Here is a 24227-nt window from a genome sequence, read left to right as displayed (position 1 = left end):
GTGCACCACCTGTTTCACTCCTGCCATTAACTATAAAATCCCAATTACATGAAGACTGGAAAAGTGTGTTAATGTGTTTAATCGGGGTGGTGGGAACTTCGTTCAGTGTCATCCATATGAATTTTGTCAAAAATGTGTAGCCTATTTGATTGCGTCACATTTTTGACGAGATTCTCGTCTTGGTGATGAGCAACTGCAGCAGTATGGACCTCGGCATCAGCAGTCAGCCGTTCTAATAACAGATGCGTTTAAAGCACGCAAACAGTGGCTATTTTAATCTGTGTGAGAGATTTTCAGATGTTATTTGCAAAGAACTATCCTCTTTATATTTAACATGGGACCACAACTTTTCGCAAGCATACAAAATCCAGATCAAAGACTTTTTCGCGTCTTAACGATAGCCGTTGTCAACAGCAGCCCACGATTTAACTTCATTTCGCATTTCCACACGTTTGTTTGAGTGGACTTTTTGTTTCTCCCACTCGAGTTTTATGCAAGCTGGATAGCCTGATTTAACGTGGGTTGTAAATGGAAACATATTATGCACCTTTGGTCAACACGATCAGACACCGTTTTTTTATTGTGTATTTAATTATATGCATTATATCGTTTTTCTTGTGCCATGTGTTAAACATGACACAGCAATGAACATTACCGGCCCAGATAATATAGCCTATTAACAGCAGCCCCTGAGAGCCGAATATTTAAACAACTACAATAACAATGGAATATTTATGAACGTTAATATCAATAATAATGATATTAAAGCTGATTATGGAAACGATAGGTGAAGATGTTTAATGTGTGCATTATCAAAGGATATTCATAAAACAAAAACATACCAACGAGCAGTTTGAATATTTTCTTTATCTCATTCATTTATAATAAACATATAAATAATATATTCTATACATTTCCTGACACCTTGCCTTGATGAAAGGTAGGTTAACTGGTATGGCCACTCAATCATATGCTATCCAAACTGTGCATCAGCTGCATTTTATTTCTATAAAACTATTTAACTATTACAAAATATGAAAAGAAAAATACATTTTAGTAAATGTACAGTAGTTACTTATTAATTTGTTTAACGAAACCCTTTGTCCTTTACTTTGGGACTATTATCGTTACTGAATTGTCAGAATGTGCACTTCGTATTTTCTTAAAGAAATACAAGAAACACTGAAACCAGAGGAGAGTGAACAAGGACGTATATGTCTGTCCCACTCTGACAACCAAAGCAATGACAAAATAATAGAGAATTCTAAAAAAGAAAACAGCACAAGACTGCAAAGACTCTGCACCTATTTAAATTAAAATATATTCTCGTATCTTACACTATTTCAAATAACGAAAAGTGATTAGGTAACGATCGGTCAAAATCCTAATGTACAATTCTGTGTATAAAAATATAATTTCTGGAGCCCCACGGCGTTTGCTCACCCCTAAAATATAACAGTCATTTGCACATATGCACAGAATGTTACAACCTGTCATGAAAGTTTTTTCTTTTTTCTTACTGTTCTTACTTTTCTCTCCTTTTTTCTTTTTTCCTGTTTACATGAGATATACAAAAATAGATTCTGCACCGCTGGATGATCACACTGCATTCGAATCCGTTTGTGTACCTCCAGCCTGAGTTCACGCGAGAATAAATTATGCAAAGAAAACTTTTAAGGCTCCATTTATTCTTTGAAACTGACATTTTTTTTTTAAAAGTCATTGTAATAAATATCCCAACTCCTCTCGGGGCCTTTGTCTCTCTCTCTCTCTCTCTCTCTCTCTCACACACACACACACTCTCGCGCTCTCTCTTTCTCTCTTGCTTGCACTAATATTGTCTTATATCCTACATTAGTGTAATTTCTCTTGCTTTATTTCCACACGAGGGTTTTCAGCTTGAGTTTACTGACATCCCCAAAGGATGAAGCATGCGGCTGTCCAAAAGCCACGCTCCTATTTGAAACAGGAGCTTGGAGTACCAGTGGACTCCTTCCTGTTGTAAAGTCGCATTGGACTGACTGATGAAGTTTTTGGGGAATAGGACCGATGACACGTCATAATAGAGCCTGACGGGCGCGAAGGCCAAATGCGCGAGACTGTGGTCCTCTATTACGGCGTAACAGGACGCCAGTATTCTATCGACCACAATGGTTCCATGAGCAGTCACTGGTGCGAACGAGCCCTGGTGCTCCTCCGTGTATATCCGCTCCACGATGACAGATTTAAGTTGACCGCTATCATCAACAACCATCACCTTTTGTCCGGCTCTGACACTGCTGGCAAACGCGGCGGTCATGGAGTGCAGATCATCCGTTGAGTTGTCGAGGACAAAAAGGAGGTGAGCAGCGGTGAGGGTGATCTTTTCAACGGGTTCTTTCGTTTCTATCACGTAAAACACGCGTCGCGTCGCGGAGTCTCGGTCTGTGAACATGATGAAGTCGCTGTACACGAGCTTCCCATTGCCATCCGCCGCCAGCACCTTGTCACCTGGGTTCAGGTCCTTCACGGCTTTCTGTCTCCCGTCTTTGAGCGCGACCAGAGCCGAACCTGGGAAGCAGCCTCCAGATTTCGCCGCAACCGAATTTTCTGTCGAGATAAATAGCAATGAGTGAATCATTTTATGCGGCATACCAAGAAGTTACATGATAAATATATTACGCTAATTTATCACATTTTAAGTCGTTACTGATGAGGTCACGGAGCCCAAAAAAGCTCGAAAAACATGCACGTAAGCTAAATCAACCCCAAAGCCGGATCACGCAAGAAAAAGTCCGAAGAAACAAAAGAAAACGTGGCAACGGGAATTATTAGGCTGTAAATCGAAAGCTTTCCCCAAAAAATAATGCCTTTGTGTGAGATGGAGGAGGAAAGAGTCTGGACTGCTCTAATTAAAAACCAATAAAGCCCGCACATTGTCATTCTAATGCAGCTTGTGTACAGAGCACTCTTGGAAAAGGACACTTCTGCCTTTCCTTGCGCCTCTTTCATATTTGCTCAGGTGCAGAAACTTCTATGTGACAATTCACACTTATAGAATGAGAAAACCCCAAGCAGGCTCAAACAGTATTTACTCAGCACAGACACTTTTCCAAGGCTCCAATAGTGTAGATTTGAATGTAAATTAGAAATGCTAGCGGTAGTCAATCAATGCCCTCTTCTTCTTTCTTTTCATTTTTTAAACCATCATGCTCTCCGTTGTCAAGCTTAATGACAATAATTCTGGTCTTGTGGGATCTCTTCACATTCCGATCTCTCGGGTCGGTAAACAGAGCTACAGAATGGACTTTTCGTCTAATCCTCTCATAAGATTCTATGGCATGAAATAAGATGGGGACAATTGAGAAACAGATTTGGGCGAGCGAGTTCGACCCGGGTCTGTTCAAAGCTGTATTTGTAAATGTGTTTAGAATTTAAATGATAAGATTTGGTGAAAGCTTAGCCAATATGTTCCAGCTAAATTACCTTCGATCAATGTTAAACTAAAAAAAATCCTGACAAGAATTACATCGTATTTGCGCAAGTGATGCATTCGTCGTATTTTCAACGAAGCCTATTTTTACAAACACGCTGGTAAAAACATCCTCAATTTGTTTTTATATATCTCTAGTAGCTAAAATGTGTGTTCTGTTGCAGTGAATGAGCTTGTGATGACTTGATAAGCGCTTCCTTCAAAGAGACAGAGTGGGGCGATGTAAGATCATAATTTATATTGGCTGGCAAGTCTTTCTGTGTTTGTCTTAAGAATTTCGTAAGGTGTAAAGGTTTAATAGAGTAATAGCCTTAAAACAATTTGTAGGCTTTTATTGCTTATCACTTGGTCATTATTCATAAAATCTGTAGATTTATTAATTAGAATAATATTTGTTAGAAGAAATAATTCCTTTGCCAGATGTTATTTTTATGATTACACTAATAATTTAGTACACTTCTAGTAACAGACTGAAGAACTTTTTTTTTTTTTACAGTATCAGTATTTAAAAGCATTTTATCATTTTAACCCTGCTTTTTTCACATATAATCGAGTGTGAAGCATTGTGCCCATCACTACTTTATTTTGCCGTTCCAGTCAAGCTGCCATGGTCTTACCTGCTTTGACAGAGCAATGGATGTGGGCTTTGGACTCGTAATAGACCCAGTCAAATCCAGCTTCCACAGCTAACCGAGAGAGTGTCCCATATTTGCTCTTGTCTCGATCAGAGGTGGTGATATCAACAGCCCTTCCCTCGTAGTGGAGTGATTCTTCAAAATGGTGACCGTCCTCATCCCAGCCCTCTGTCACACGCAGTTTAACCCCTGGCCACTGGTTCATTACAGAGATGGCCAGTGAGTTCAGCTTGTCTTTGCATCTCTAATAGAACAGAAAGAGAACAGGAAGAGATGTAACTAACTGATTTTTAATACTTTCATTCATTGATCCATATTGCCATAAGCATGTTAAAAAACAACATGACAGCCTAAATAATGCTCTGAATCTCCAAAAATAATAATATAGCTTTATACATAAAAGCTGTTTACATCCTCTTGAATAAACCAGCAGGACTAATTTATTTAAAGGCATAAACTGGAAAAAGTAGTATCTTAACAGTCAGACAGTTCTGAGCAACCTTCTTGAGGATCACAGCTCTGAAGATATCATTTACTGACAATAATTCTGTAATATCCCAATAGATGCGTCCAGACAAATAAACCGACTAACAAATAAGCAAATAAGAAACCTGTATTTACACTGGAAATAATTCAGCCTTGCATGCAAGGATGTTCTGCTCAAAGAGCTCAATGAAAAATTGATTGCATTCGCTCCACTGATCTAAAACATATAGATCCAACCAGGGAAAGGTGTGACTGCATCAAAGCGTCTTCTCTTTAAAAGGCCAAAATACGTACAATGGTAACTTGAAATTAGAAGGCAAAAACAAAAACAACAGAAAACTAAACAGTGATGTTTCAGTTAGTGATTTGTAGTGGCTTTTGCTAAGGTGCAGGTAGCTTTGGACTGTTAGGCCATGTTTGGGTGGTGCACCCATTAACCTTTCCCGGGACCTTGTGTTGAGATGCTTGGCCTTCTCCAGGACAACTCTTCCCAACACTTAACCAATATGTCAAATAAAACACCACAAAAGACTCTTTCACTGCGACCAAACGGAGAAGCAACTACTCATTATTCTTGCAGCACAGGTTTGCTCAAGGGACGTGATGTGATTGCTTAACCGACGGTCTTTCAGAGGTTATATAAAATCTATTCAAAACATGCTTGCAAATTGTGACACTAAGCCAAATTAATACCTGCAATAATTCACACATGCCTCCAAGCTTTGACTCGCTCACCCCCACCCCCCCCAACCCCCATAAGCACACACACACACACACACACACACCATTCTTAGCCTATAACATCCACATAAATTTCTGTACCAGACTACTATTGCCTTACTTTCATCTGATGTGCTTGACCCTCTAATTATCATGTCTGCAGTGAAGGCCACATGCAGTTTATTACACTAGATAATATTCCATTCTACATTTGAAAATGTGAAATATAGTCCATTCTAAATTATTAAATGTTTAAATGAACTCCATTATGTCTCTGTATATTACACAAACTGTATACTATAAGTCTGTGGATCTGTCAAAACACCAAAATCTTACCGCACTTCACAGATGCATCCTCTTATATGTGGCTACATGAAATATTTTCATACTGACTGAGATACTGATACATCTGTGGAATATCTGTGGCCTGAAGACAGAATAGTTCTTTACCCTAATAGATATAAAATAGATTTTCTGTAATAGTGATTATAGGAATCTGTTGCTTATTAGCTCTACAGCACTTGTAGCACTTGACTGAGAGAGGAAAATAGAAACAAGGCACAGGAAGATACAACCTAGCACATTCTGAGAAAAACTGCTGGAGATTCAAGAGCCGTGAAGCCTAAACTCTTTATTAATTCATTGGGTCGTGTGCCGCAAATCAAGCCAAATTCTGTTCAGCCACCATGAAGCGCAGCGGGAACCCCCTGTGCCGCCGCTTTGTGCTCCACACGAGGTTTGTTCAACAAGCCGCCTAGTCACAGTCAGCTACTAATCTCCTCCCAAAATGAACTGTTTTAGAGGAAACACTTATCAGCTACCTGTCAGAGCAAACAGCCTCCTGGATGCTCTCGCAGTTGCGCCTAATTTCGCGAGCAGCACCGTTTAGCCCAATTCACTACACAGCGTGTAATGCAACCAACAAACCATCTCTTACACTCGGATGCGCTTCGCCAAAACATTTGTTAACAGGACACCTCGTTAACTCCCCTTGAAAGACTGAGACGTTCATTTGAAGTAACAAGATTGCAAGGGTAACCTTCCTATTTTAATGTGTGCCCGCGGGTCATCGCACTCTTGTAATCACATTCACCTTAAGTAGAGTTTGATATACATCTGAGAAAACCACACCAGACAGGGGTTTCATCTTTTTTAAGGACCAGAAAAGGGGAAACTTTATAATGCACCTGCGCGGCACTTTGGTTGACATTCGCAATGCTTCAGCAAATCTCGTCCATGCGATAACCAGTCATGACTTAGACTTTGAACCGAACAGCTATTCAACAAAGACACGTCCAAAATAGCTACTAATAAAAAAACATTATACTCCGGGTAATCACTTTGTAAATTATACGGAAGCAATCCTGAATATGCTTGGTATAGCAAATATATTTTCGATGCATTTACTAAGCAGCAATGTTATTGTTCCTTTGCATTGGCAAAGGGTCAGAAGTTCAAATGATCCCTGCTAATGCGAAGAGAGTGGAAAGCCATGTTGGGGACAGACAGCCTATTCCCGAAGCTGTCTGACTTTTTCCAGAGGTCTAGCTTGCTTTAAAAAAAATAATAAAAAAATAAAGGGGAAAAGATAAAAAGTGGAGACGTGTGAGACGACATAAAAGTTAAATAACTTTATATAATTTTTGAGCAATACACAACTCTAGCATTCACCATTAAAATAAATAGATGTAGCCTAAGTCTAACGAGTCCAATAATGTACTTTCGAGCAGAGAAAACAGTTTTCCGCATCTAAGTGATTATTTACACAGCTATAGCCTACCCATTTACCAAAATAATAGCGCATACTGCAATTAAAATAATGTTGCACTATTCAACTCCTGGAGTGTACCACATAAAACTTCTTTCACACTGTGTGTCGCTTGCTGTTGCTTAGCCTATATATCGGTCAGCTGTAGGCTACAACAATAGATTATACAGCATCGCATGTGGTGTTATAATTGCCAGCAGATGAGCAAACTCCTGAATAATATCGAAAAAAGAGGGCTGGAGACACATAGAGCGTTGTGTCTGATTGTGTCACTAAGTGGTACCGTCCTGGCCCACTAATAAGCAGATACAAATTGAAGAGCATCCTTCGAGAAATGTCAATATTTTCATGCCCTGATAAGCAGCGTCTGAGAGCGGGTGGACTGCGGTCTGACTGAGCGATCCCTTGAACGTGTATGCTTAATTTCCTTCCATATTTAGCTGCCATAAGACTGAAATATTCTGACCATCTCAGTCCCTTCGGGTCAGGTGCCGTACCTATCTAGCAGAATATCCACGATTTACAAAACAGATAACGCGCGCCCGATGTATCTGAACGCGGACAAAAATGTATACATAGAAACAGAGAAGCGCATAAATATTTCACGCAACCTTCCACAATGAGGGTGAGCAAGGAGGCAACCAGCCGGTCTCTCTTGATGGCATTTCTCTCGCACAGCTTCATTAGAGCGAGCCATGCCGTTAGACTAATTCACAATCCCTGCATGAGCTGCACTTTCCGAGGCTCTCAAACAGGCACCGGTGCGATTTCTGAAGGCAAAGGAATTACCTGTGTCATGAGTCTGTCCGCGCCCGTGTTCTCCTCATCCTTAAAGATGATGTCGGGATTGTAATTTGGAGTAAGTTCTTTAAATCTCTCCGAATTGCGCGTGATCTTGCCCTCGTATCTGCCGCTGGCCCCTAAGGTCTTCTCCGCGACATTAGGTATAAACTGCTTGTAGGCGAGAGGTGTCAGCTTCTTCGGATGTTTTCTTCTGCCGTAGCCTCTGCCAGGACCGCAGGCCAGCCCGGACACCACCAAGGACAGACTGAGAAGTGACACCAGCAGCACTCGCGTCATAAACCGCATTTTGCCGCACGGTGAGTCTCGCTGCGGTGTTCTGGAGCGCCCTGCGCGGTCTGTCTAGCAGGATTTCACGTTCTCGCTGCGCGGATCTCCGGCGATGTCCTTGCCGTCTCCTCAGTTCACGCGTGTCGCTAGGCGCCGAGCCCTACCGTGACAGGTGCGGAAATGTGCGTCTGATAACGCATCGGAGGTTTGCGGCGTGGATGTGAAAGGTAAGACTGACCTCGAAATCACAACGTTAGTTGAAGCCACAGCCACTTATGCGAGAAGCCTCTTTACTCCTATGTATTATAGCTGCGATCTGAGGTAGGGAGGGACCTGATTGGCTCGACGGGACGAACCCTTCTGATGTTATCCCACAAAACAAACGCGCAAAAACCTTTCAGGAAGGTGGGCTTCAGGGGAGGGACACGGTGCGGTGTGAACGCATCAGTTTTGCCCGCTGCTGTCTGTGAGGCTGCGACATGCATGTGTGATCAGTTTGTTACTGGGATGCAAATGCCCCATCCGTTTATGTGACCTGCTAATGGACCGTTTTTGTTTAAGTCATTTTGTCTGTATTTATGTTCCTGCTTAAGGTGCATATAAGTGTGAATAAATTACGCGACTTTCAAAGTTTCGTTTATCACAGTCAATGCAGATTATGCTTGTGCACATTAATCCAGATGAATCATACAATAACCAGAAACAAACCGATTCCAAAAATACAGACATACATTTTAATTCAATATAAACTTTTTCGTTTTCTTTTTATCTCTTGAATCACATACTTATCAGGTTAATCACTTGTTGTGCCATCAACCTCTCAACCTGAAAAAAGCTGAACGTTACACAAGCCAGACTGGCTAGTTTGGCTTATAATAAATGGAAAAAATTTCATATCTTGCATAATATTTATTATACTTTGTGCACAGTCAGCTATATAAGCATCATTTTTCAAAGGGTTTAAAGTAAAAGGTTCAATTTCTAAACAATTTACAGGATTTCATTTTCGGTGAAATATTGTCCAAATGTTGATTTCCAAACTGAAAAGCCATGAATGTTTTGATTCATTTAGAATAAAATTAAATATTCCTCCATCTCTATCAGCTGCAATTTCACTGGGGTAGAGATCAAGAGAGTAGGAGATAGAGATTAAGTTGGCTCTTCTGCCCAACACATCTTATTTGAGATATTGGAAAGGGCTCTTCCTGTGCACACAAATGCTAAGCTGTCTGTTTGGGAGAAAGATCAACCTGCAAAAACCCTGTCACCCCTTAAAGTCCACTTTAGTGACAGATTTAGCCATGGTAACCACTGTGTTCCCTGGCCCATAGCAGCGGGTAAGGTATGTGTTTCATTGTCTTATTATCTATTGTTTTCACACATTTTCCAGACTGCTCTATTAAAGATGGTGGCTGCTTGTCTTCAGAAATACATTGAGAAGAGTAGGGGCCCTGCTGAAGGTTTTATGACACAGGTGATTTGTTGTTCAATTGGGTTGGAGTGTGCAATTTTTTGGCTGCAGAAAATTCAAAAATGCCATTAAGTAAGCAGTAAAGCAGTAAGTTTAACATGCATCACAAAGGGAAAGTGTGTCTGTTTCTCTTTCCCCAAAACAAATATTTTTGTAATATTATTTTTATTTTTTATTTAGCTTAAATGGAAATTGGTTCTTGGTCAATTAATAAAATTATTCATTATATTAATCATCAGGGTGAAGGCAACATGAACCTTCTCTCAGAACGTCCCCAGCAAATTAAACTTCATAAGCTCCAAATACGTAGCTGAAAGAGAGGCAGTTCTTGTCTTAGGACAACTTTGATTAACTGTTTTGATCCACTTCAAATGTTGACTACTGTAAAAGAAGTGAACTGTGCAGACAGGTTTTCTACTCTATATGCTGCCACACTGTGATGAACACCACATGAACTATAACTTAATTGATATTAAGTGGTTTTGGAAGTTGCCAATAATCTGTATGAGTGCAAAGGTACTTCTGCAACAGACATTTGACCTTCTGTGTATTAGAAAATCAGTGGGAATGACACAGACAGCTGCATGTTTTAGTGGAGCATGATTTTCTTGCTTCTCTTCAATTACATCTCCGCAATTGCATTCATCAGCAATTAAAATATCACTGATATGTTTTCCTTTCCTGTGTTGTTTTCCAGACATAATGATTACATAGACATCATACTTCAGGTCATTCAGGTATGTAACTGTGTGTGTAGCATAAAAAAGCCCTACAAACAAACACAATGTTGTATAATTCTGTGACTCATACAAGCTGCCCCAACTGACTTATCCTTTGAGAATGACCCTAAGCAGTCAGTGTACAGCAAAACGGTCTTAAGGACAAGCATTCTATGGAGGAACACTTAGCTTCGATTTCGGGCAGCGCTTTGCATTGTTGTGGACTGCAGGGAGTGGAACGTGAGGAATTTCACAATCGCGTACCTGAGGTTCCAGCTCAGCTCCGTCTCGGAGTGTGTAAAGAGTTTTTTATTTGCCTCGCTCAGCCGCTCCCTCTACTTAAACACAGACTCAGTCCTCTCAAGGCCAAGGCAAGACAGCCAAGCCCCAGGTCAACCCAACACAGCGGGAGGGAGAGGACAGTCTTAGAGATGCGCAAATACGTGCTGTTTTCAATTCGAACAGAGATTGAGGGGGCAAAGGGGGCTGGTGAGCATTAAGAGTAATTCATAAACCCTAGAATGCTGAAAAAAGCATGTTATCAATAGCGTTTTCATATTGACTTAACACATTCCACTCAGTGCCATAAAAAATGCCATTGTGAAGGCTGAGAAAACTGATTTAGTTGTCATCAGCCAATATATAATACTAATACGATAATGACTAGTGGTAGCGTGGTTCAACCTTTTGTTTTCAATACTGTATGTGGTTCCATATTTATTTGTAATATTTAACACTCTAAAAACCCCTGGAAAACAGATTTCAAAGACACCAGAAATGTAAAATGGTAATGGACAGCGGATGAAAATAACATTGCAGTTATAAGGGAAAGTTGAGGAAACAAATAAGTGAGCACATGAGAGTAAACCATCTGCTGCAGCATGCTTTGTTCAATTGCCATTTGACCTGAGGACACAGATAGTATCTATTTAATGAACTTGGGGTGCTTGTGGCCTGTGCCATATTACCTGGAGCAACAGTAATTTCTCTGGAAATGTAGTCAACGTTCAACACGGCTGACCACAGTAACCACTGAAAAGTGTTAGCGTCGTACAATTCCCCATGGCACCATAAGAAGTGCTGCCTTTCTACCTAAGTGTTTAGAGACATTCCACAAGAACAGCGATTTCAAAACATTCCCACACTCAGTAGTCTGCTGGACAGGTTCTAGGATGTTGCTCACCGAACAACATCACAGCCAATATTTTTCATATTGATTGAAAAATTAATTTTTAACTACATGTGTCTGCACGCTTCAGCTTCTGAGGTGATAGATAAGGATAAGTGGTGTAACGTCATCAAAGATCAGGAGTGGAGCAAAATGATCCCAAAGATTACTGCTGCTGAAGAAAAGAGAGAGAGAGAGAGAGAGAGAGAGAGAGAGAGAGACTGCAGCAGTTCCTCATCACAGCCTTGGATAATGACCTCATTCTAGCCGCAAGAGTTTTGCGATCGAGGGCAGCATGATTGTAAAGGAAAGATGAAGAGAAGAGAAGAGGAAAAGGTGTGAAAATAAACCAAAGGCTTTGAGGTGAGATTTATATGTATAGACCAAATGATGCTGTGATTGACTACTTCAGAAGTCTCAAGACACACCTCTTCAGGAGTCAACGTTCTCTAGCACTATATCAGCATTACATTTTGTCAGAGGATTAGCAATATATTTAAATCCTTGTAGAAGTGGCATTTTCTGGTGTGTTTTGCACTATGCTTTCTTGAGCACCTGTTGTGGTTATTGTCATGTATGATCTGGTTCTCTTAAACACTTGATTCTGTTGTTAATTTGTTTATTATTATTATTATTTTGTATAATTACCACTAAACTGTATAATTGACTTTTGTCCCAGGCAACCAGTTCGCTGCAGAACTGTGCTAGTTTCATGTTTTTAATTAGTTAGTTAGCATTTTGTACCTTCAAATCACAGCCCTGATCACCCTGTTTGGGGTATTATTTTGTGATAAAGATGGGTTGGCTGTACATTATCCCTTACTTATGTGCTATGCAGAAATTTTGAAAAGAAAAAAGCAAGCCCTAAATCCCAAAAATAGCCTAAAACAAATGATTGAGAAAGTCCAGAGCTGCGTCTGTGGGTTTATTAAACATCCTCACTTTGTTTTACAGGCTCTAAAGCTCTGATGTCTTGTCGTAGCTTCAAAAGCAAAATCAGCTTTCTAAATCTATTTATGGATCTTAATAAACTCCAGACAAACTTGCTTCAAGAGATGTTTATGGTTCAGACATGTTTCTGTGTGCTTTATATTAGGTATTTGTTCAACTGCGTAGATATTGAAACTGGCAGTTTTATTAATCAGTTAAACATTACTTTTCGAGATTAGCATGTCAGCTTTATCGAGTTAAAGAGTCTGTTTAAATAATAGTTTCCTGTAGATGAGTATAATATTAGAAGCATTTGAAAGGTGTGGTTCAGATCTGTGGAATTTTTTCCAGAACACGCAGGGGGGAATTACTGTATAGACAGATAGACAAACCTGCACCAGCCTTTCCAGGTGTGTCCACTTTAGACCTCAATTCTACTGTTAACAAACAGCAATACAGACAGATATCTAATGCTCATTCTCTGTGACTCTAAATGTTTTACATACTCATGACTCTCTTCATATCCACCTTTGTTTAGTATGTGGCAGAAGCTCAGCAGACAGACACATGACACATGCTTGCAAAGCTTGCACCAGGTTGAGAGGTGGTACATCTTTAAAAGAATCCCCCATATAGCCTATGGCAAACACAGCACTTTTTATGAACTGCAGCCTTAGAAGATGAAGTTTACAGATGAAGTTCAACCACATCATCGAAACAGCATTTTAAGTTTTAGACATGACTCAATTAAAATCTGACACACATTTGGAGAGTTTTGAGAATTTAACTTCATGCAAATTAAGACTGTGTGTATTGAAATATTCTTGTCTTAGTGTGTATATCTTTGTGTTCGTTGATTTCACACCCAAATCAATCTCAACGGTAATCATAAGCTTATGTTAACACAAACCTAATACAAACAAGCTGAAACCATAACATGTAACCATCAACCAACTGTTTTTGTTGTTTCAGCCAAGAAGCCTTTTCTGTAAAATGTGATTACTTACCCACATTTTAGAGAAGACAATAAAAATGACTCCTGTTTGTAATTTATACAGCTTGTAAGAAGAAGCACTTCTATAAGTTCATGGAAGTGTTTGTAGACTTTTCTCAGTGATGCAACTTGAGGAAATACATCAAGTTCCCCATATCTACAAATGTAAATAATTAAGAATTTAAATGAAAATTCGAAGCTGCTAAATCACAAGGATGTTTCCAGAGTTCAATCTCACTTCCACTAAATGACGTCCTAATACGTAACAATATGGGTCGTGTTGGCAGGTGGTTCGATCGGTATTTCTGCACAGGTGGGAAAGCACCTCAACCTTTATCTTTATGACTGGAAGGGGGTGGGGGCGATTTAAAGCACTTCTACTGTAGACTAATGTGAGCTGTAAATGTGAAGACCAGCATCACAAAGACAAAGATCACAAAGAAGATAGACAGGTGTGAGTGTATATGAAAGGCAGAGGTGTAGGAAAGGTGTAGAAGAATACATACTTTACATAAATAAATACATAATACATTTCTGACAACATTGTTGACTTGACTGCACAGACACAGCTGGATGATGACATCACTGACTTTAACTGATAAACTGACTGTTTTCTATTGTGCTCTTGCATTATTTTCCCTGTTTAACACTGTACAGCTGCTTTGACACAATCTGTATTGCATAAAGCACTATATAAATAAAGGTGACTTGTACACATATGATATTGTATGTTCATGATGACATAATGCTCCAATTTCAATTACATCATATGTTTATAATTAATCAAACTAAATGAATTATTTGTATTTTTGGTGCTCACTAAGGTTTTTCCAACTTGACCACCATGAAGTCACATCGGCGGCCTGCGTCGCTCCAGCATAAATGACAGGAGGGTGCATAAAACCTCACCAACTTGCTACATTAGAACTGAAGGCCCGGCGCAGACTAATACTCACCACTCACAAATGTGTTGAATTTTTCTCCACTCCAGTGCTATTGAAATATATACGTCTTTAGTGGAGAGTTTCTCAGCTTTTGTATTTCACGCTGCCCTCAGCATTTGTAATTACAATAAACAAGAATATGACATGCTCTGATGAGTCAAAATGTTTCTTCTCACTGTATTGTAATTTTTATTGCTTTTGTTGTTGTAGCTACACATTTTCCACATGCAGTGGGCAAGCTGAAGCGGTGGACACTGTCTCTATGGCCTCGCTGATCCAAGAATGAAATAAGTGTAAGGCATTAAACATCTGTGGTTCACATCAATGGCTTACTGTCTGTATGTATAACAGTGGAGAAAAATCTCAAATTATCTGGAAAATATATAATATAGCTGGCAAGCAAATTACACGTATATTTTATTTTATTTGTTGTTTATTTCAGGATCAATTTGCAATTGTAACAAGACTTTATGAAGATGTACTCTAAAGCTAAATCCTCACATTATCATAAAGTTACATTGTTACATTTCATCTGATAAAGTGTTGTGATACACAGTACAAGCCACATATACTACTTATTTAGAATGCTTTTAAAATTTACAACAAACTGTAATTTCCCCAACATTTCACTTAAAAGTACTATAATATCTCAGTATAGCTGTGATCATTTCCTTGGGTTTAAACATTGATGTATATCAAACATATATCTTCCAAGGTTTACACAATAGACCTCAGTACTAAATATTTGTAAGCCATGTTGCTTTGGATTTTACTGCCTTTCTAACAAAATCTGGACTTTTATAGTCCTATTAAAGCTCAATTTGAAGTTTTCAATTTCTTACTGGATGCTTCAAAATATACCTTTGTCAGATTCATTATATGAACATAAAATATATTTAAATATATATTTATATGTATGTATATATATATATATTTATATGTATGTATTAGGTATTTGTATATATATATATATTTATATGTATATATATATATATATATATATATATATATATATATATATACTGCAAAACTGTTTTATGTTGTAAAGTACAATGTAGATTATATAGCATGTATTTAAAAAACAAACGATACAATATATATATATATATCTTTTTCTAGCAATAGCATCCCCTGTGTGTTGTTAGAATAACATAAAATGACAATTTGCTGAAAGAGACATCCCTGGAAAAACATGGTTGTAGGAAATTAAACGTGAGAGAAAAAACAAGTGAAGAACAATAAGATTAAGTATATTTTTATGGTCTTCTTTCGTTATATTACAAATTGGATTATTAGTGATGAGAACCACATCTCAGGACATTCCCTCTGCTAATTCATTACTGCTTCCATCCAGCACCTCTGCTTCCATGCATGCTTTCTTCTGCCATACCAGGAACTTCTAGTAAAAATTCCACTTGTCAGTCTGCTTCTAGAGGGTCATTCCCATCTTTTGGTGTCGGCCTGAAATAACGTGTGCTGTGATGCAGGACAGGACACTGACAAGCAGCATCAGACAGACAACCCAATTAGAATCAAGCGTTTCCTGTCTCTAGGCAACCCTGGCACTGAGCATGACCTGAACTGGCCAATTACAATTCATCTCCCTGTCCCACTGACACTTTGACGTTGAAGAAATATATAATGACTTCCTCTGAAACACATTTACCTCAAAAAAGCCTCACATCTCAACACCATTAATTTAGCATGTTTTGAAAGGAAATAACAATCATGAATAACATTGCTTGGATTATGATGAATAGAAAGTTCCTAACCAGGTTTCTAATCCTAAAACTATTTTAAGAGTCAATAGGCAATGATATTTGGTGCTTAATCTTAGAGGTATGCCACAAGCATTCAATCCATTTAGTACATTCATGGGAATAAACCTTAATGTTTTATGCCACATCATTGCATCATATATCATCATATCATATCATATATATCATATTTCTTTATCTCTATCTATAAGCTTCAACTGCTTTAAATCTTGAGTCCTAAATATGAAGACCTCAAACATAGTAAAAGACTGTCCTGACTCTCTTTCCCAGAGAAATGGACAAAAAGACAGCCATTGAGACCAGGAAGGGCCAGAATATGAGTTAAGGAGACAGAAAGCTGTGGTTTGCTCGGGAAACAACAGATTGCACATGAGAGCCTGATGTATCTCATGAATAAAGGCAGCGGTGGGGGTGGGGCGAGGATTTGGATGAGGAGGTGACTGAGCAGTTTAAAGTCTTCTTAACCAAAACCGTAAAAGAGTCTGACCTTGTATGAATTGGCTCTGAGCACCATGCTCTGTGTGACAGATTGAGAGGTGAAGGGACCAATACAATGTGAGCTGCTACATTCTTTTCTTTGTGTTCGAACTACTACAAATAGCCAATAGGGGGCGAGTGTTTCCTTACTGTAGTAAGAGACCCTTCCTGTACTGTTGTTGACACCACATTAATATCACCAGTGATGAGAGGAAAAAGGGGCTGCTAAAACAGATACAGATGCTGGATTTTAAAACTAAAAGAATAGAAAAACTTCTGAGCAGAAAGTAGACCCCCAAATCGTATTGCATAACAAAACTCTGTATAAAGGTACAACAAACATACTGGAACACCCTCAGCTTATATTAACTTCAGGTAAGAGTGACGGATGTATTGTCACATCACTTAGACAGATAGAAGATTTAAGTTCAAGGAACATTAGTATGATCAAGTACAGAGAAAACACGCACACACACTTTTAATTGCATCTATTTATTTTTTTTTTACTTATTTTTAAAGTAATGTAAAGGCTGGTTAATTAAATCATTTAAATGGGTGTTTCACACAATAAAATCATTCATTCATTCATACAACTTTCTTTCTTCTATGGAACACAAAAGATGACATTTTGAAAAAATGTTTCAGTGTTTGACCAAATAATAATCGTTCAGCATTCCTGGCTGGTGGAATGATCTTCCCACCCCTATCGGGAATGCGGTATCCCTGACAATTTTCAAACGACAGCTGACAACTCATCTCTTCCGAGCCTACTTGATTTCATCATCATCATAAAAAAAAAAAAAATGACTTTCTCTTTATTTATTTCTTCTCCTTCTAGCTTGTACATATTTGAACAATGTCTTACATTTGGTATAACAAGCACTTCCTGTGCCTGTTTGCCTCTTTAAGAAGAATCGCTTTATGTATCCCCCAATTGTAAGTCGCTTTGGATAAAAGCGTCTGCAAAATGACAGTGTAAATGTAATAGAAGTCAGTGGTGTCCAGTGTTGTTTTGGCCAAACACATTCTTCAAAATATCTTTTAAGAAAGTCATACAGGTTAAGAATGACATAGAGGTGAAGAAATTATGACAGAATTTTCTTTATTACTAGAGTAAATGTATGAGATGCAAACCTATCCCTCTACAATTACTCTACCGTTATGATGTTCAAAATGACTGCACACAGAACATCCTCACAAAGAGACAATACATCAGTCTGCCCAGTGACTGAAAAAAGCTATTGGTGCTGACAAGTAGAATTTTTCAGACTTCAAGGTTAGTGTGTGTATTTGTACACGAGAGATGGACATATGTATTTTGTGTGACAAAGACAAATGAGGTTTAGAAAGAGATGCAACGCCTCAGCTGCACCCAACCCTCCAACACTGATCAGTAGATTGATCTGAGTGGCAAGAAGAATGAATGTACGTCAATCAACAGCTAAAGATGCCTAATACAGAAAATAGGAAGATGCTTTACAAACAAACAGAGATTGAGAACCAGTGATGAATCTTTTGAGCTGTTTAAACTTAGTAATGGCCACATTATACATATACAGGCAGCTGTGAGAACATACTACTTCCTGCAGTCGTAGCTAGATCAGCAGGCTATTGTGTAACTACTTCCTCAACAAGCATTCACTTTGATAAGCATAATGCAGCATAGATTGGCAGTTCACATCAATAACTCTTGTTAGGAGCATAATAACACTGATGAGCAAAGATTGGTTCATCTGTTTGGTTCTGATTAAAAGCAGAATCAAAATACCTAGAAGTACACACACCCACACACACCGCCATCGGCTCTGATGGTGTGAAGCGCTCTTCTTGGGATGGTGATAGGCCTACTCGCCTTCATTTAGCAAGGACACGTTAGCAAGGGCAGCAGGTAAATAAACCAGCCTGCTCTAAATATAGAGACTACACTCCTGCCCTTCATCCACATGAGAGATAGAAAGAGAGAGTGAGGCGAGAGGGTGATAGATGGAGGAGATACAAACTCATTCTTACAGAGAATAAGAAAGACTGTGAAGAAAACAGAAGTCAGGGGACACTGAACAGGATATGGCAATGACCTCTGGAAGCCGGGAACGTAGCCGGTAGAGAAAAAGTTGCAGGAGAGTTATAAGAAATAACTGTGGCTTGAAGAGTGGAGAAATGCTCTACTAAAAGCTAATTTAAAAAAGTGTTTTGGACAATAAATGCCACACATTTAAGGGGTAGTTCACCCAAAAATGAAAATTCTGTCATCATTTATGTTGTTCCACATCTGTATGAACATAAAAAGAGATACTGGAAGCGTTTCAGTTGTTTAAGTCTTTATTATTAAAGTCAGTGAGCTCCAAAACGTTCAAGTTGAATAAGGACAAAAACGTATTGGGATACAACTGCATCCATCCATACAGTATAATGCAAATCCTCTAAAACAACACAATCAGTTTTGTCAAATCAAAACATTGATCAATGCACACATGCAGACTATATCCAGAATTACAACACAAACATGAAAGGTCAACTAACATCAAACCTCACTGGTTCTCGCACATCACAGGACCAAATCTCATGACGTTTGAGGTTTGCATCGTCACATTTACTGTCAGCTGTGTATATGTTCATTGACCAGTGTTTCAATTTGATTTGAGAGCGAATCAGTGCTTAAATTTGAATCTGTTTTTCATACATAGTGATCACTCCACCCGTGTTTTGAACAGCTGAAACATTCTTCAAAATAGCTTCTTTTATGTTCCTCAGAATAAATGATAAAATCACACAGGGATGGAATGATGTGAGGGTGAGTAAATGATGAACATTTTTTTTGAGAACTATCCCTTTAAGTGCATCCGTGCTGAAAGTATGACATACACCCATAATAGAGTAGGTGAAAGGACATGAAAATGTCTGTGACCCAAGGCTTCCTCTGCACCACACCATCTGTCCCTCTCTTGCTCTGTGTCTATGTGAAATATATAGTCCTCTGCAAGCCTTAAAAGGATGAGACAATTATGTCAGCTCAGTATTTAAATTCAAGAAGACAGAAGGAAAGAGATAAAAAGAAACCAATTTGTTAGATGAAACATGTCTGTCTCTCTCTGTGTGTGTGTGTGTGTGATTTAGAATGTCTACTGTGCACCAGCTCTCTTCTGGGACAAAATGTTCTGTCAATCTAGCCAGCCAGACTTTCTAATTATAGGCTACAGACACGAGAAGGTGGAAATCTTATTAAAAATAAAGATTCAAATTCCCTCTGCATATTAAAATCTCTGTCTAACATGACCAGTACTTATTTGCAAGCTCACAGAACATTACATTGCAAAGAAGCTCATAACAGTGCATGTGAATCAGGAAACAAGGGTCACTGTTCACTGTTCAATATAATAACAGTAAATAGTTTTTGCACATAAAAGTTAAGACTCTTATTTAAACTGTCGTATCATCCTCATAACACATCACAAAGATGAATCCAAGTGTTTCAACATGCACACAGGATGAGCAGTGAGTGAAAAATCTCTTGGTCTAAAAGATCTAGTTTCTTATGACCATACCAGTTCCAGACAATTCCACATTGTCCAAAAAGCCCATTAGCACTCAGTAAAAAATCTTATCCTGTTTTGGTGACATTTTTTTCTTTTCTCTCTCTTTCTCTGCCCCTCTCCCTTTCTGTCTGGTTAGTCTTTTTTTGTACCTAAATAAGAGAAGAGCTGTTTGTGTGAGTCTGAGGTGTGTTATGCGTGATTGACTGTGTGTTTGAGTGAATGAGAGGGCAGGGGCTCAGAGGTGCCAGTGCAGCACAGGGGCAGAGCGAACAGCTCAGAGACAAGACTGACGCAGGTGTTGGCATCCTCAGAAATACCACACTTCATTTTGCATTCCCTGACTCTAACCTGTCTTCTCACACATCACACACTCACTCCAGGGCTGCGGCAGAGTCACGCACACACACACTCTGTCTGAGCCATATAAACTCAATCAGTCTTTCCACACAGTGCTATAGAAATGCTCCTGATAAGTGTAGTTTAGAGCTGAGTTTGCAGTGGTGTCTGTGTGACAGACAACCCTTCAGACAGCGTGCTGCTGCAGCTCAGAGCCTTTTACAACGTCAGATGGGGTGAAGACATATCCCTCTTCTACTGTTTCTCAGAGAAACAAGAGGGAGAAGACTGTGAAGATGAGCAGATCTATATACTGATTTAACAGAAGTCTCTCATGCTCACCCATACTGTGATTATTTGATATATTATTACAATTTTCTATTTTTAAATGTCATTTAGGCTCATGATGCAAAGATGCATTGTCAGCAGTCATTACTCCAGTCTTCAATGTCACATGATCCTTCAGAAATCATTCTAATATGTTGATTCAGTGCTCAAGAAACGTTGCTTATTATTATCAATGTTGCTAACAGCTGTATTCTTATTTTTTTTTTGTGGAAACCACGATACATGTTTTTCAGGATGATTTAAGGAATAGAAAATTTAAAAGAGCAGCATTTATTTTTTTTATTTTTTTGTAACATTATAAATATCTTTACTGTCACTTTTGATTAATGTACTCTGCCTGCTAAATAAAAGTATTCATTTAAGTGACTTTTTTAATTTTATTGCCATTGGTCTGAAAAAATAAAATAGACAAAATATACATTTAAGCCAATAATTTAATGATCATGGGTACTCCTATTACTTCTACAAAGAAACATATTACATATTCAATATCTATCTTTAATATTTATCACATGTTTGGTATCAATCACTCTTTAGTTATCAATTAAAGACATTTTGGTGCAAAGACTCTTTTGCTCAAAGATAAAACCATGTTACTGGAAAACAAAATGGGAAAGACTCATACCTGCAATTACCTCATACTTCCTTAGTTCGGTTTCTTTTTGAAAATCATTTTCCAAATTACGCTTCATCCACACCATCTCTTTTAATAGCAGTTCAGGGTGTGTGAGATCTTTGGCCAGTCAGCAGCTCCTCCTCTGTGCTCTCCTGCTTTAATCTCTATTTGATGTGATTTCAGCAGCCGTCTCTAATACGAAGGTACTTGACAGAATTACAGGACTGTTGCAGAGAGTAGCTAGATTCACTTTCTTGTGGCTCACTAAACACTGTTTGTTGGACCAATGTGGAGCTGTGAAGTTTAGTGGAGATTATCCAGTCTACAGTTTTTATACAAGGCTTTGAACACAGGAAATGCACGTAACTTGCTCTACAATTAATTGAACTCATTCCAAGGTGATGCAGCAGCATTCAGTTTTATTCAAAGACCGATGTTACAGATTCTTTCACATACTGTATAATGAATGTAAATCTTTTCCCTTCATTGAAAGCCTAGGAAAATAGTAATAAATAAATAAATCAATATGCATCCAAACACTGATACTTATATACATACTTGAAAGCCAATAAGATGTAAATATAGATGATTATGTTTTGATTTTGGTATGCCAATAACTATATCTTTATTAATTTTTAAAATATCCTTTAAATCACGTGATTAAGTCAATGACGTGACAGTCTAGTGATTTAGCCATTGATGTTCATTTATCATATGACATAATCCATTTTTTATAGGCTTCTTAATGTGATGCTAATTTCATATTATGTTTCCAGTTTTACAGCAAGAGTAGCTTAATTATCAGCTGAGCAGAAGGTTGAATAATGAGCGGAGAGGCTGATGTCTAGTATTGAGGGGACTCCGTTAGTTCTGGGTGACAGACTTGTAAGGAGCAATTACACCCACCCAAGTCCTGTCTGACAGTTTTATGCTTTAACATCCATTTTTTTAATATCCTCTATCCTCTGCACAGCTTTGAAAGTGACTTGTATAGGAAGAGCGGTTGAAAGAAGAAGGAAAGGCAGAGAGAGACGGCGATTGAGCCATATATGACGTCAACCTTTGGTCTTTTCAAGGATCCACTCAAGAGAAGGGATAATTATTACACATCTGAAAACAAGATTAATTCGACTCTTTATATCCACAGAACACTAAATCTTCAGAATGAAGGTGGGCAGAAACGCAGAGTCATTGTATCTCACTTTCATACTCATTATGTGATCATGCCAAATGATTATAATAATTCAGTCAACACATTCATTTTGGGAACAAGTCCTGCCAGGACTGCACTAATATTACAGAACTAAAACTGCTGTGCAGTGCTACATATTTACCTGTTATAAATGCACTTGTAAACCTTTTTGGTTCCTGCATACCCTCGTGCAGACCCTTTCCATTGCTGTCTACACCAATTACATTATAGAAATTGATGAGAGAAAAAAGTGTGGCCAAACTCTTAATTAATTTTGCTGCAAGAAAGTGCAGTACTGTCTATTTACCTTTGATCCAGTTTCCCGGCAGTAAAAAAGGGTGCTGTACTAAATCAAGAAAGCGTATGCGTTTAGTCCAAATGCAACTTGATGCACAATGACATTAACATGCTGCTTCTTTGAAAGGTTATCATGTGTGTTTATTTGACAAGTCTTTGGACAGGTTGATCACAGCCACAGGCCTCAGCTCATCTCAGTTTGGAAAGGCCAAAAGAATTTGCATCCTCCGGACATACTCGCCATCTTGGTAGGACATATTCGAAAAGTGTGGGGAAACATTAAGAAAAAATGAAGTTTTCAGATGATTTACACCTTCCATTCAAAGCTATTGCCTGAGCTTTATCTGAACTCTAATCAGTTGGCACTTTATCAAATTTGTGATCAGACATAATCATGATATGAATGATGTTTTTTGGTTATGGTGAGAATTATGTCTTCAGTTTCACTAGAGATGAGATATTTATAAATATTAAAAGCCTCCAGATCATGCAAATGTTATGTCAGGGATTTTGCACTCTCTTATTCCTTTACAACACTTACATTGTGAATTATTTTTAAAATCAGTACTATATTACAGTTCTACATTATATACAACACTATTTCAATCCCTTTTCAAGGACGGGAAATCCCTTTTGACATAACTATAAGGCAGATTCCCAAATTCAAGTCCCCAGGCATCAACAAGCCCAGGGAGCACCAGCAGATATAGAAAATGACTTTTTTCAACACAAGTATGTTTTTAAAATTCAAAAGATAAAGAACAATTAGCCAACCAAAAGGTATATATCCAGGATATTGCACTCTTTCTAATGATTGTAGAAAATACGACAGCCCCAAATAAACATCATAAAGCAACAAACAAAACTTTCGCAACAGAACTCAAGTTTTGTGAGTGAACGCATAGTTAAAGGGATACTCCATCCCAAAATGAAATTTTTTTCATTAATACTGAATTGTTACATGCAATATCACACAATTTTGCTGGCTCCTTGTTATACTAGTCTCGTTTTGTATGAGAGCAATAGCATTCCCATACAGAAAGGTAATGTATGACATGTATTGCCCTATAGGTTATATTGCCATATATGTTACCAATAAGGCCATATAGAATTTTCATGTGTACATTCTCTGGCTAGATGATTATGTAAGTTTAAAACATCCCCAGAGTAATATTTGTATTGGCTAGATATACACCGATCAGGCATAACATTATGACCACTGACCTGTTAGCGGGTGGGATATTTTAGGCAACAAGTGAACATTTTGTTCTC

The 24227-nt window shown here is 38.3% G+C and overlaps 1 protein-coding gene and 1 long non-coding RNA gene across 3 annotated transcripts; one reads left to right on the top strand and one right to left on the bottom strand.

Moving 5' to 3' along the window:
- Positions 1–1758: 1758 nt before the first annotated feature.
- LOC122145655 (sonic hedgehog protein A-like) lies at positions 1759–8170 on the bottom strand. The gene is made up of 3 exons (XM_042760524.1): positions 7871–8170; positions 4090–4351; positions 1759–2589 (listed from the first exon to the last, which is right to left on the bottom strand). The coding sequence occupies exons 1-3, from the start codon at positions 8168–8170 to the stop codon at positions 1895–1897; spliced, it is 1257 nt and encodes a 418-aa protein (XP_042616458.1). The 3' UTR covers positions 1759–1894.
- Positions 8171–8240: 70 nt separating this feature from the next.
- On the top strand, positions 8241–14526 carry LOC122145660. Of its 2 annotated transcripts, XR_006160477.1 has the most exons (3): positions 8241–8379; positions 10321–10360; positions 14259–14526. It is a non-coding gene; the product is annotated as an uncharacterized LOC122145660 (long non-coding RNA). The 2 variants fall into 2 exon arrangements; XR_006160476.1 differs by lacking the exons at positions 8241–8379; positions 10321–10360 and adding an exon at positions 10370–11873.
- Positions 14527–24227: the final 9701 nt, after the last annotated feature.

Source organism: Cyprinus carpio, chromosome A7 (assembly GCF_018340385.1).
Source record: "Cyprinus carpio isolate SPL01 chromosome A7, ASM1834038v1, whole genome shotgun sequence".
Taxonomy (NCBI): domain Eukaryota; kingdom Metazoa; phylum Chordata; class Actinopteri; order Cypriniformes; family Cyprinidae; genus Cyprinus; species Cyprinus carpio.
The sequence above is the reverse complement of the archived record's forward strand: the minus strand, read 5'-3'. Positions and strand labels throughout refer to the sequence as shown.